A 13548-nucleotide genomic window follows, 5' to 3' on the forward strand; every position below is an offset into this window, starting at 1 on the left:
CTTTTTCTCTTATTTTATCACTTATTTTTTTTCCTATTTCATTTTTCCTCTACCACCTTGGAACAATATGGCCACTTTTATATAAAATCATTTTAGCGGTTGTTATACAGAAGTGAGTTATACACTAGAAACCACATTTACATGTGATCAGTTTCTTCATTGTCAGACCGTCCACACTTATAGCAGCAACTCCAATCACTGTCCCACAAACTTATGTAATTCTTGTTTATTTTAAAATCTCTCACTTGGTTAAGCTCATGAAACATAATTATTGTTCTATATGGTAAATATCCCTTTAGATTAATCGGTATGTACAAGCATCTTGGTTTGTTCTTTCATCGCCTTTCCACTAAATCCCGCACATCCTTTAGAATTCCCTTTAGTAAGAACCTGCAGGTGGCAACCTGCTCATGTTTGTTGCCTGAAACTGTGTTCAGACCACCATCATTCTTGAAATATATTTGTTAAGTATAGAATTTGAAGTTGCAAGTTATTTTCTTCTCACATATTAGAGATAGCTATTCAACTGGCTGTGGAGAAGTCAGCTAAAGAAAAGGCTTTTGTTTTGGCTGCTTTTATAAGTTTTTGTCTTTAGCATTCTACTGTTTCACACAGATTCTGCTTGGGATAAATGTGTAGATTGATATTTTCCAGATTTGAAAAATTCTCAGCAATTACTTCAAATATTGCTTCTGCCCCATGATCTATTTGAAACTACTGTTGGCTATACATTAGACCCATCTGCTTTATCCTCTAGTCTTTCATATTTTCAAGCTCCTTTTCTATGCTACATCCATTCTGGATAATTTCTCCTGTCCCAGTTTTCAGTCAAAAATTCTCTTTTCAGGGCCATCCAATCTTCTGTTAAACCTGCCCCCTTGATTTAGTCATTCTTTTTTCCATTTCTAGAATTTCTCTCTGGTTCTTTTTTCATAATGCCTTGTTTCCTGTAGATATCTTCAAACTTGACTTCTATATTTAAATAAAATAATTGTTTTACATTATGTATGTGCTAATTCTAAAGTTGTTTTCTGGTGGTCTTTGCTGCCTTTCATTCATGAGGCTAATCAGAGTTTATTAAACATGAGGCATTCGTGTCCTAGGGAGATTATTTGTGGCCCTAGCATCCTCCTAAGCTTGTTCACATGGCAGGCAGCTGGGTAAGGTTCCCAAGTGCAGGTGTACAAGGCTCTGAGGCTTAGTACCCCTATTTTGCATAATGTCACCACCCACATTCTTTTGAGCAAATAAAAAAAAACAAGGCCGGTACATGTTTGAAGAATTGGAAAATGGATAGAATTCTTGATAGAAGGAACTGCGAACTCATATTGCAAAAGGGCATGAGCACCAGGAGTGATAGAGAACTATGGTCATTTTGCAAAGCACTGACCACATGGCGTTGTCGGAAATGCTGAATAATGAGGAGCCCTGTAGGGAAATGGTGAGATCTAGGCTGAATTACAGAATTCTGAACTGACGAACTGGGTACATGTTAATATCATGCACTCACTGAAAAGGGAAGAAGAGTAAATTTCATTTTAAGTGAACTGGAAAATCCAAACAGAATTTGAAACAGAGATCTGAAGTTCAGAAATGAGATTTAGGTTCATGTTATAGATTGAAGAGTACAGCTAATATATGGAGCAATGGATGTGTAAAGTAAGATTCCTCGAGATGAAATCCCAGAGAACATCATTATTTTTTTAAAACAGGAAATAGAAAAATTATAACCTAAAGGAGAGCCAGGCAGTTCACAAACCAAGTAGGAGTAGTTTAAAAGCAGTAAAGAATAGTTAATACTATCAATCCTCACAGGAACAAATACAAATCAATTTTTAAACAGCTGACATACACTGTATTTCTTAAACACATACAGTGATGTGTCAATTGTTTCTCAATAAAACTGGGGGTGAAAAGCCCTGATATAAATGCACCTGTCCCTGAAAAATGATCACTTCAAAGATCTCAAGGTAACATGAAATAAAAATATAAATCGTTTTAGTGTGTAACATTTTTAAAAATTCATAAATATTTTAGGATGTGAATAGAATTACCATTTGATTTTTTCACTTTACAAATGAACTCAAGTGTAAGAAAAATTTATAAAAGCATTTTTTATCTCCCCAACCATTAGGCAATAAATGAGATTCTCAAGATAACTACAGATTATTTTAAGGGGTCATCAGGTATTAACAAACGCTGTAGAAGTGCATTATATGTTGTATAACCTATTATGCAAACGATAGAGTAATACTGAACCTGAGAGCTTCTTTTTAACCTTTCATTATAAACAATGACGCAGGGAGAAGGGCCATTGAAAAGCATTATCACATGTATTATGAAAGTGGAAATGATGAACCTTTCAGGATGACAGTGTAATTAAATAATAATCTTTTGGAAATTCCACATCTATATTATGATACACTTATCTGATGACGCTAAAAACACAAGGCTAATGCTTGAACAAGAACAGCATTAAAAACAAATTTATATATAAAATATTTTGGCAAAATTCCACAAGTTTGTCTTGTTTGCAGATATTCTTCCTCATTTAGTCCAAAAATCAAATCCATCCAGCAAGTACTGTTACCTCAATAATGTAAAGTTCCGTCCACTGGTGGTCCTCATACGTATGTCACAGAGAGCATGCACAGCACCCCCAAGTAAAACAATATAATCCATCAACACCAGACACTCTCAAAGCCTAAGAGCTGCAGAAATAAATTTAAAAAACCAATGATGGTTAAAATAAGGGGTTCTCACTTTGTGAAGCTTTGTTGTACAGACTAACATTCTGGTTTTCTAGACTCAGTGATACTAAATTGCCTGTTGGGTTTAGTGGCTTCTTGCATCAGCTCCTGCAACTGTCCTATTTGTTCATCACGGAAGTCATTAAGTTTTTCTTCTGGTAGGGAGATCCCAAAGCATGCTTTTTCGGTTGAGTTTTGTCTGTTTTCCTTAGTTTGTTGCCACAGCACTGCTGCATATGCCTAGTAAAAAGAGAGAAAAATGAAGATTGCAGATATAAAATTAAATTAAGATCTGTATTTACTCATTTAATGTTGGAGGACTTGAACAATTCTAATTCCAAGTACCCATTTTTCTCCATTATGAGTCTTCTGCCTTTGACGAAACACATACAAACAATACTATGGTCATGTCTCTACTAGTTAGTGATAATTTCAGTATCTTATTTTTAGCATTTGAGATATTTAATAGACTTTTAGAAAAGTTCTTAACCTAGAAAGCTGGACGGGGCGGGGGAGGGTGGTCCACAGGTTGGCTTCAGAAGTGTGTGTAAAGCACATGCAGAACTGTATGTACACGGGCAGGGCACTGGTCTGGGGCCATGGACGCCATGAGATTTGCAGAGGGGTCACCAGGCCTCTGTTAGGTTTAAAAGTGGCTCTCCGAATTTATTAAGTTCATCCCCATGTCTTCAATTTAAAAACTAATTTAAAATCACACTAGAGAAAAAAGAAACCTGTCCAACATTAAGCCTTCAATACTTAACAACCCTCTTTGTCGGGAAAAAGTTCTAGCCACGGCTGGGCGGCTCAGCGGGTTGGAGCATCGACCCATACACCGCAAGGCTGTGGGTTTGATTCCTGGTCGGGTGCCTGTGGGAGGCAACTAATTTGCTGTTCTCCCACACCGATGGTTTTTTTTTTTCTCTCCCCCTCCATCTCTCTAAAATCAATAAACATGTCTTTGGGTAGGGATTTAAAAAAATTCTACACTTTTCATGCTGTAATTTTTCTCTCATTCTGTCAGCATCTTCAGCCTAGTATTCCAACTATAATTGTCTTACACGAGTGACACTTTTTCAAAGCAGATTCTCACTCGAAAATTGGTCTTTTAATCAGGCAGGAGGTACCAATGTATTTCCAGTCGGGAAGTTAGAAGACTATATGGTTAAGTGAATGAGTTTGTTAACTCTCAATAATGTTATTATTCTATGAGGATTAAGATAATTAAATTGCTTATAACTCCCAGCATCACCAAAGAAACTTTAGTTCCAGACAGTCCAAACCTCTACTTGTATTGGAAATAATATTTTCATGTTTTACAGAAATCCATTTCATATAATAACCAAGAAAACCCCCAAACAAAAACCCTGCTCACACCTTAAGCTTTATGAATCCCACTTCTAAATGCACGCCCCAGAGGCTTCTCCGCCTTGGCACCATTGACCAATTGGACACTTTGTAGAGCACTTTGTGGTTGGGGTGGGAGCCTGTGCTTGCATTATAGGGTGTTCAGTAGCGTCTCTGGGCTTGTCTCTACCCACTAGATGCCTGTGGCATCCGTCCCGCTCAGTTTTGATTATCAAAGATGTCTCCAAACATTGCCAAGTGATCCTTGTCAGGCAAAACTGTCCCAAGCTGAAAACTATTGTCCTGAAGAAACTTGCACACATGTAAACAAGCAGCATGCACAAGAATATTCATTGTGGCATTGCTTGTTAAAGCAAAAAATTGAAAACGTCTAGTTTCAATAGGAGAAAGGACAATTACACTGGGGTTCAATCAGATACTTCATTATAATTCATTAATAGTAAAGGAACTAAAGGTCTGTGGACAGGGATGAAGCTCCAAAGCAAACAGCATCCAAAAAGCAGTTTTTACCAAAGGTATTCATTTGTAGAAATGGGGAAACCAATACTTACATTCATGTGGAATTCTGAGAGGCCCTAAATAGCCAAAACAACCTTGAAAAAGAACAAAGTTGGAGCATGCACAGTACCTACTTTCAAAACTTACCGCAAAAATACTGTAAGTAATCAAAACAGCGTGGTACCGGCTTTAGGAAAAACAGAGATGAATGGAATAGAATGGAGAGTCCAGAAATAAACCCTTACACAGAGACCAACTGATGTTCGACAAGGATGTCAAGGCAGCTCGATGAGGTAAGAACAGCCCCCAACAGACAGTGCTGGGACAGCTGCGTCCCCACATGCAGAGAGTGAAGCTGAACCCCTCGCTCCCGTGACAGACAAAAATTAACACTAAATGGACGAAAAGACCTACAACCATAAAATGCCTAAAAGAAAAGAACAGTAAATCTTGAGGACCTTGGGTTTAACAATAGATTTTTAGATATGACACTAAAAGCTTGAGCAACAAAAGAAAAAGCTACATAAACCAGGATTCTTCAAATTTAAAAACTTTTGTGTAACAGAGGACACTATTAAGAAAGCGAAAAGACAAACTACAGAATGGGAAAAACACATGCAAACTATGTATCTGACAAGGGTTTTAATAGCCAGAATGTATAAAGGACTACAACTCACCAACAAAAAGACAAAACCCAATTTTAAAGTGGGCAAACACATGAGCAGCAATGATCCAAAGAAGGAATGCGAATGGCCAATAAGCACACGGGAAGATAGGTAACGTCACTAGTCATTAGGGAGATGCAGATCAGAACCTCAACGAAATACCACTTCGTACCCACTGGGATGGCTCTAATAATAACAAAGATAATAAAAGGGAAATACCCAGTGTTGGCGAGAATTTGAAGAAACGGGGCCCTTCTGTCGGTACCCTGCTGATGGGAATACAAAGTGGTAGACGGCCAATGTGCAGCTCAAGTTTGGCAGTTCCTCAAAAAGTTAAGTATGATCGAGCCAGCAATTTCATCACAGGTATACACCCAAAATAAATGAAAGGAAGCATTCAGATAGTTGCACACCCGTGTTCATAACAGCATTATTCACAATAGCCAATTGTGTGGAAACGACCCAGTGTCCATCAACAGACGAGTGGATAAACAAGATGTGGTAGAGAGATACAGTGTTAAAATTACTCACCCAGAAAAAGGAAGGAAGTTCTGACACATTCTACAGCATGGATAAAAATTAAAAACACTATCGAAGGGAAATAAGCCAGACACATAAGACCAAATGCTGTAGGATTCCACTTACATAAAATACGTAGAATAGGCAAATTTATAGGCAGTTACCAGGGGCTGGGGAAATGATTTACTGCTTAACGAGCACAGAGTGCATTTGGTAAGAAAAGTTTTGGGTGTGAATTCTGGGCAGAACATAAACAACAATCCCAAGGCACTTGGAGAACAGCCAGAGTCAAACAACAAGTGGAAAGGCGCTGAGTCCTCAGAGAACGGCAGAGACCATGGGGTTACATCCCCACTGTCACAGCTGTTTGCCTGAGGAAGGTTTCAGGTGGCACCGGGTGGTGGCTGAGCAATCAGAGGACAGTGTGGGATGACCACAGCTGTTGGAAAGTGAGAAGTGGAAATTTCACGGGGGAGAAAGCTACAGAAGGAAAACCCTACATTGTACAAATAAAATCTGCCAAACTCTCTGGCTAACCACTCGCCTGGGCATGGCTGGCTAAGGGAGTGATGACTGACAGATATTTCAGCGGCTTCGTGTCAAAGGGAGCACGGAGTTTGGAATCTAAGTTCTGCCAAGTTGACAGCTTAATAAAACAAAAGAAAATCAATGTACTTTGGAAAAACATAGTGGAATAATGTCTCTACAATGTAGCACCTATCATTCAGTGTCAGGGGAAATCCATAATTACTGGAAACATGAAGAAATAGTAAATGTGACACATAATCAAGAGAAAAGGCAATGCATTAAAATTAGCAAAACACAGGATGATGAATGTTAACTTATTCTGGGAATCAATTCACAATAATACATACATAAAATCATTACCTCATACACCTAAAACTAACGCACTGTTACATGTCATTTATATCTCAATTTTTTAATAATCTGATGATTCAAACCACATTGTTTTGATGAAATGCAAAATAGAAAACCCGTGAGGAATGATCAATGAATTATTTGGGGTGGAAAGACTCACAAAAAAGAAAAAAGAACAGCCCTCCCATTGCCTGTTCCTCTGCCCCATGTGCTTTCAACATTACTCTAACTGCAAGATGTTCGGGACTGTGATTTGGGGGTGTCCACAAACAGGCACAAGCAGCAATGACATACGAATTTTCCGATTAGGTGCCCTGCCATGGAAATGTAGCTAGAGGGAGGAAGGAGCCTTAGAATAGAAAACTGAAGCACATGAGCTACAGCGTCCTTCGGTTTTAAGCCTCGAAGAATCAAGTGGCCCCAGAATTCTGCTCAGGTTAGAAGACCTCTGTGACTGATCTCTTGAACCAAAAAGAATGCAGTGAGTACCAGGGTAAGTATCAGGGTAAGTAGCTGCTTCAGGTAGCGGAAGGCCATCAAAGACAGAGGCTTTGAGTGTGGTGAGGGTGGGTATGGCAGTCTGAATGGTGTCCCCTACAGGCATCAAGCCCTAGTAGCCCCTGGAACCCCTGAATGTCACCTTATATGTTAAAGGGTTTGCAGGTGTATTTAAGGATCGTGTGATGAGGACATTACTCGCGTGTGCACTAAATCCCATCACAATGTTCATACAGGAGAGAGGGCGGGAGGAATGAGACCCACCAGAGAAGGGGCTGTGAAGATGGAGACAAAGGTCGGAGCGCTGCGGCCACCCGTCAAGGGCGCCTGCACCCACCAGAAACTGGAAGCACAAGGCACAGGCTCTCCCCAAGAGCCGCCCACACTTTGACCCACACTTTTGGCCTCCCGGTCAGAGACTAAGTTTCTGTCATTTTAAGCTACCAAGTTCCTAATTTGTTGCAGCATTTCCAGCAAACTAAAGGGCAGTAAACTACAGAAATACAATTACAGAAATACAATATTAGGAAAGTCTTCTAACAGGAAAAACTAAACTTCATGCTATAGTAACAACTCACATTGTTACCAAAAGGAAAATCATTGAGTGTGGCTTACTGTTTCTCACTAAAATTTTTAAAAGGGCACAGGGCCTGTAGTACCGATTTACAAGTAACAGAAGAACTAGAAATATTTTGGAGACTGGTTCTGCCTTCACTGTACTTTCAAATTCTCTATTTATATGTTAAACTTGTTTACAGTCTGAATCCAATTGATACCACTAAATTACTGGTAACAAAATAGATAAAGTCATATTCTAACAGATTCTAATGTATGTAAAAGATAAAAATAGTTTATTAAAATTATCTCTACAGAAAAGTATTAGCAAACTGACTTTTCTATGGCACAGGCTTTTTTAAAGACCAAAGATGAACTGCATTAGATTTACTTTTACCAGCTTTGGGAATTCATTAAACTAAAGGAATAACACCATCTAACCCAATTTACAGAACATAAGACGGTCAACTTTTGATTTTTCGACTTTACCGTAGTGCACAAGCAATATGCATTTAGTAGAAACCATACTTCAAATTCTGACTTTTGGCCTTTTCCGGGGCCAGTACCGCGTGCGCGTCCAACACTGTGGATGCCGAGCAGCAGGGGCCACACGCTCCCTGGCAGACAGCCAGCGCCCTGCTTTCTGGACACTGTGTTTGTGTTTTCGCATCCCATCATGTCCACTGAACAAGCCACCATCTGTGTCCCTGCTTCTGGAGAAAAGAGGAAGGCAACTCCAAGAGTAATTGCCCAGCAGGAAGGCAGCAAGTCGTAATTACATTAATTACATGATATATTCAACACTTTATTATAAAACAGGCTTTGTGTGAGATGATTCTGCCCCACTGTGGGCTAATGGAAGTGCTCTGTGCACACTGAGGCTGGGCGAGGCTACTCTCTGATGTCCAGTAGGACAGCTGTTTTATTACAGGCACTTTCGACAACAGTATCTTCAGCTAACAATGGGCTTATTGGGTCAAGGGGGTCAAGGAGCATCTATAATGTGTTACATTTCACTAGGGAAATACAGTCAGCAAAAGCCCGACTTTTTATAAACTACAAAAGCAACCTCAGTCTTAGCGTTAATAAAGGACAGATGAACGCCTTTACAGTGCAGAAACCCAGAAGACTCCACCTTAACCAAATGATCGAGGTTAACACCCCAGGAACAAGTGATATTGATGGCATGCGCCCCCCGATAGTCACGCACTACCAATGGTACCTCACCTCAGTATGTTCTTCCAACAACGTTCAACCTCAGTCTAACCATAAAAAAACATCAGACAAACCGCAATTATCACTGACCAGTAGTCTTCAAAAGATTTAATGTCACAGAAAATAAGGAAAGACTAATGAACTGTCACATGTTAGAGGAAACTAAGGCAACATGACAACCACATGACATGTGGAATATTGAATCAGGCCCTTGAACAGAAAAAGAACATTAGTGTAAAAAATGGTAAAATTGAATATACCAAAAGTTAATAATATTGCACCACATTAATTTCTTAGTTCTGATAATGGTGCTATAATTATGTAAGATGTTAACACGTAGGGAAGATGTACTATTTTTGCCACTCTTCTGTAGGTGTGAAATTAACACAAAGTAAAAAGCTAATTTTTATTATTTCAAAAGGATTTAACCGGCAACTAATTACAATTATATCATTTTTTTTGGATTCTTAATCAAAAATGCTGTTAAAAAAGACAATCAGGAAATCTTAAGCACTGACTGGATATTTGATGATACTAAGAATTACTGTTAATTTCAGAGATTTAATAACGGTACTGTATTATGGTAATAATTTTAAAGAGCGTCTTTTAGAAATAAATACTGAAATATTTGTGAACAAAAGTATGTTTGCAATTTGCTTAAAAAGAATTTAGAGGTGAGGGGAGATGTAGTTGGGGATACAGATGAAACAAGATTGGATATAAACTGATAAACGTTGAAACCGAGCGATGGGTACGTGGTGGTTCATTATATTCTCTCTACACTTGTGTACGTCTGAAGTTTTTTCCATTAACTAAAATATACACACAGCTATATAAAACATGTAATTTAAAAAATAAAATTACAAGCAAAGTTAAATAAACAGACCTAACTATGTACAAATACCATTTAACTAAAACTATTGAGTTGGCAAAAAAACCTGTATGTTTTTTTCTGTAAAATGAGTCATTTTTCATTTTTACCAATAACTTTATTGATTTGGGTATTTTGAGTATCTCCCACTATTGGCTTCTAGTGGGAGAGGCTAGGGCCAGGCTACTGCTAAACGTCTTCTGCTGCATAAGACAGCCCCACAGCAAAGAATTATTTGGCTAAAATGGCAACAGTACAAGAAACTTTGCAAAAAACACTTCTGACACGTTCAATCAGTCACAGCACCTTCTCCATACACCGCACAATCTTTTTTTGTGTTTCAGTTGTGTTTTTACCTTTCTTGAAATAATAACGCATAATACAATGAAAATGTTGCATATTTTCTTCCATCTTCAAAATTAAAATGGCTGCACAAAAATTCACCAATTTTGATGTTATTTTTAATGCATGCTGATATGACAGCTGTCACAATAAAATCTAACAAAATTGTTTCAAATGAAGTTAAAGACACCTAAATACTACTAGAGCCATCATATAGAAAAAAAAAAAACTTTTTAGCCAACCCAAGACTTCCCTCTAAATTTCAGCTGAGTTCTGAATGTAACTGATCTACAAAACTTCCCAGACACTGAAAAGCCACCTTTTGCCTGGTCTAACCACAAGCCTGTACTCTACAGGGGTGTCAAACTCATTTTCACTGGGGGGGGGGGGGTGTTTAGCAGGTGCAGGGAGGGGGGGAGGCGGGGGCGTGATACCATGTCAGCCTCACAGTTGCCTTCAAAGTACTGAAGTAATTTTAGGACTGTATAAATGTAACTACTCTGTAACAGTTAAGGAGTTGAAATTACATTCGGCCCTTTGAAGGCAACAGCAGGCTGATGTGGCCCCCGTGAAAATGAGTGTGACAGCCATGCTCTAGAGAGTCCTCTCGTACTGCTTATCTTCTCGAACTGAAAATCAGGGTTCTCGGTTCTTTTTGTTTCAGTGAGTGAGGGATATCAAGTGTCTTCAATGCTAAATTTAATTTTTGTGAGTGAGCAAAGAAAAAAGCAAATGACTTTTCAGATTCAAATATTATGTTTGTTGACATCTCAACTTCTGAAATAGCCTTCAAATTGTTTTCTTGTATAGTCCTCAGGGTTCAAAGGGTATCTTTTCTCAGTCCTGAGACCCCTATTTCCAATAAGGTCTTAGTGATTACATGGGTAACGGAGATCTGTCCCTTTCAGTTCTCGCTAAATTACTCTTGTTTGACCCTCAGTCTCTCCCGCTGCCAATTAACTATTTAGGTTTCTCCTCCCTCTCTAAGTAAATGTTCATTTGAGAACACAACAAGGTTCTTTAATGAAAAAGCCTACTTTTACCAGCAATTTTTCTTCTGTTTCTGGAAATATTTCTTAAATACCTTAGCATTATTATAATTTTTAAAGCCATACACATTCTAAAAGTCTAAGTAAAATACACCAAAATCATTTTCGAATAGGTTTCACAACAATTTCCTCACCAAAAGAACAGGATTTGAAATTGATACTTTAGCACATGCTTGTTAAATCTGATAAAATTCATGTTCCATTAGGTTACCATTTGTGTTTACCAAGTGAATAGTTGTATTTGTGCTACCTGCCCCACAGGTGAGCATCGAAGTGGGATAAAACTCCTTACATACCTGGCATGCAAAAATTGAGACTTTTGATTGGTTCTTATGAACAAATCTGGGCCACAATTTTTTAACATGGCAACGAGGAGCAGAGTTGTCAAAAAGCAACATGGGATGGTGACAGTCACAGAAAGCCAAGAATCAAGAAAACAGATATATGGATGTCAGACAGTTGAGACTATAAATGTGAGACTGTAAATGTGAGTAAGAGACACATTTCCATGAGGGCCAGTTCCTGGAACGACTCAAAATGAAATCTATCAAAATATAATTGCAGATCATTTGTAATGTAGCAGCCTACATGGCAGCTCCCAAGACCAACTGTGAACTCTGGCTTATTTCTCATAAATGTTACACCACACTGTATAGTAAAATCAGCTTAAGAAAAATAATTGCTTTTTACAAAACAAATTTGCCACTTCATATACAGTCTTATTCTTTCTAAATAACTTCTCAAACAGAATCAGGAACTTATCTTTAAAGGGCTCACAAATAAACTTCACTATAAAATCTCAATATAATTAAAAAATTTTAATTTCCATAACAATTCTCAATGATCATAATAGTGAAGAGATATGCAGGTCACATGTGGTTAAATTTGATGTATACGTCACTCAGCTGAACTGGACCTTAGCATCTTTTTCCAAAGCTAGTCTGACCGACTAGATTACAGTTTTCAGGCAAGCTGAGATACAAAACACTGCAGCTACTAAAGATCTTAAGTCACTACAGGTTCCAAGAATGAGACAGTGACTACGTAGGCTAGACCTCTCTCTCATGCTGCCTACTGAGTAAAGAGGAACCAACCTGCATGCGTTAATTCTCACCTTTTACATTTCCTAGTTTTGTCAGGTTATATTTTGTAAGGTCATATCCTTTTTTTACAGTCTGCATTGACATTAAGAAAATGCAGAGAGCTTTGGTTGGGGGATCATTCCCCACGTGAAAGGGTTGTGGGTTTGATCCCCAATCAGGGCACATAACTAGGTTGTGGGTTCGATCCCTGATTGGGGCGCATACAGGAGGCAAACGATTGATGTTTCTCTCTCCCCCTTTCTGTCTCTCTAAAATCAATAAGCATATCCTTGGGGGAGGGGAGAGAAAGAGAGGGAGGAGGAAAGGAAGAAAAAGAGAAGGGAGGGAGGGAAAAGAAAAAGGAAACACAGAGAAGTGGGCATGCCGCCCTCCGAAGGGTTTATGCTCCTACATCCCTCAACAAGTTTCCCCATTTCAGAGTTAGGCCCTGGCCTTGTAATGAGACCAGTTTTCACAGCATGTACATAATCGCCAGTGCATATAGATGGTGTAAGGTTTTATACTATTTCCTCACACATTCACAAAATTGAGTATTTAACTCTAAATAGAATTTCCTCAAAACCTCTGTACTTCATTAGTGGACGAACAAGGGGAAATGTTTCTGGCATTTCTGCTTTCAGCAATACAGCCTGTAGTGTGAGTATCCTCCTTTTCCAATTAAAAAAAAATTATTACTTTGGTAAGATACACTTAGGGAGCAATTAAAACTTCCCTGATCATATCCTTTCTTTTACAGTCTAATTATGGATTGATATTTAAAAGACAAATAGCTTGTAAATCACTAGAGAGAAATTATTTTGAAATTCCCAAGAGGTTATGCTTTATTCTATATTATATTTATAAATTACACTTTTGAAATTTAATGAAAATTTTTTTGCAGTTCCAAATAATTAAAAAAGCCTCTGGTATTCCATCCTGGAAACTGGCAAAGTACATTGGAATTTTTGATAAATTTCATTCATTGCCTTTTCATTAATACCTAGAGGCCTGTAATAAACAGTGGTAAATAGGAGAGAGGGGAAGACTGAAAGGGAAAGGAGAATGAGAAGAGTTTGTTCAAGTTGATCCAGCAGAGAATAAAGCTCTAGTTTAATGGAAATGAGATAAAAAACTAAGCAGAGGAAGGCTGCTATTGTAATCACTCCTTCCTCCAGTCCCAACCAATAGCAGCTAATTGTGAAGTAGAGTCCCACAGACCCTACAGTATTTTTTTAAGAGCTGACAAAGGAATTGGCA

At 38.3% G+C, this 13548-nt stretch overlaps 1 protein-coding gene across 1 annotated transcript in view; it reads right to left on the minus strand.

The window, feature by feature from the left end:
* Positions 1–211: 211 nt before the first annotated feature.
* SDHAF3 (succinate dehydrogenase complex assembly factor 3) overlaps positions 212–13548 on the minus strand; it is a 47131-nt gene continuing 33794 nt past the window's right edge. Inside the window, exon 2 of the mRNA XM_024577207.4 lies at positions 212–2990. Within this exon, the coding sequence (XP_024432975.1) occupies positions 2787–2990 (204 nt within the window). The 3' untranslated portion in view covers positions 212–2786. The remainder of the gene's footprint in view (positions 2991–13548) is intronic.

Source organism: Desmodus rotundus, chromosome 6, assembly GCF_022682495.2.
Source record: "Desmodus rotundus isolate HL8 chromosome 6, HLdesRot8A.1, whole genome shotgun sequence".
Classification (NCBI taxonomy): domain Eukaryota; kingdom Metazoa; phylum Chordata; class Mammalia; order Chiroptera; family Phyllostomidae; genus Desmodus; species Desmodus rotundus.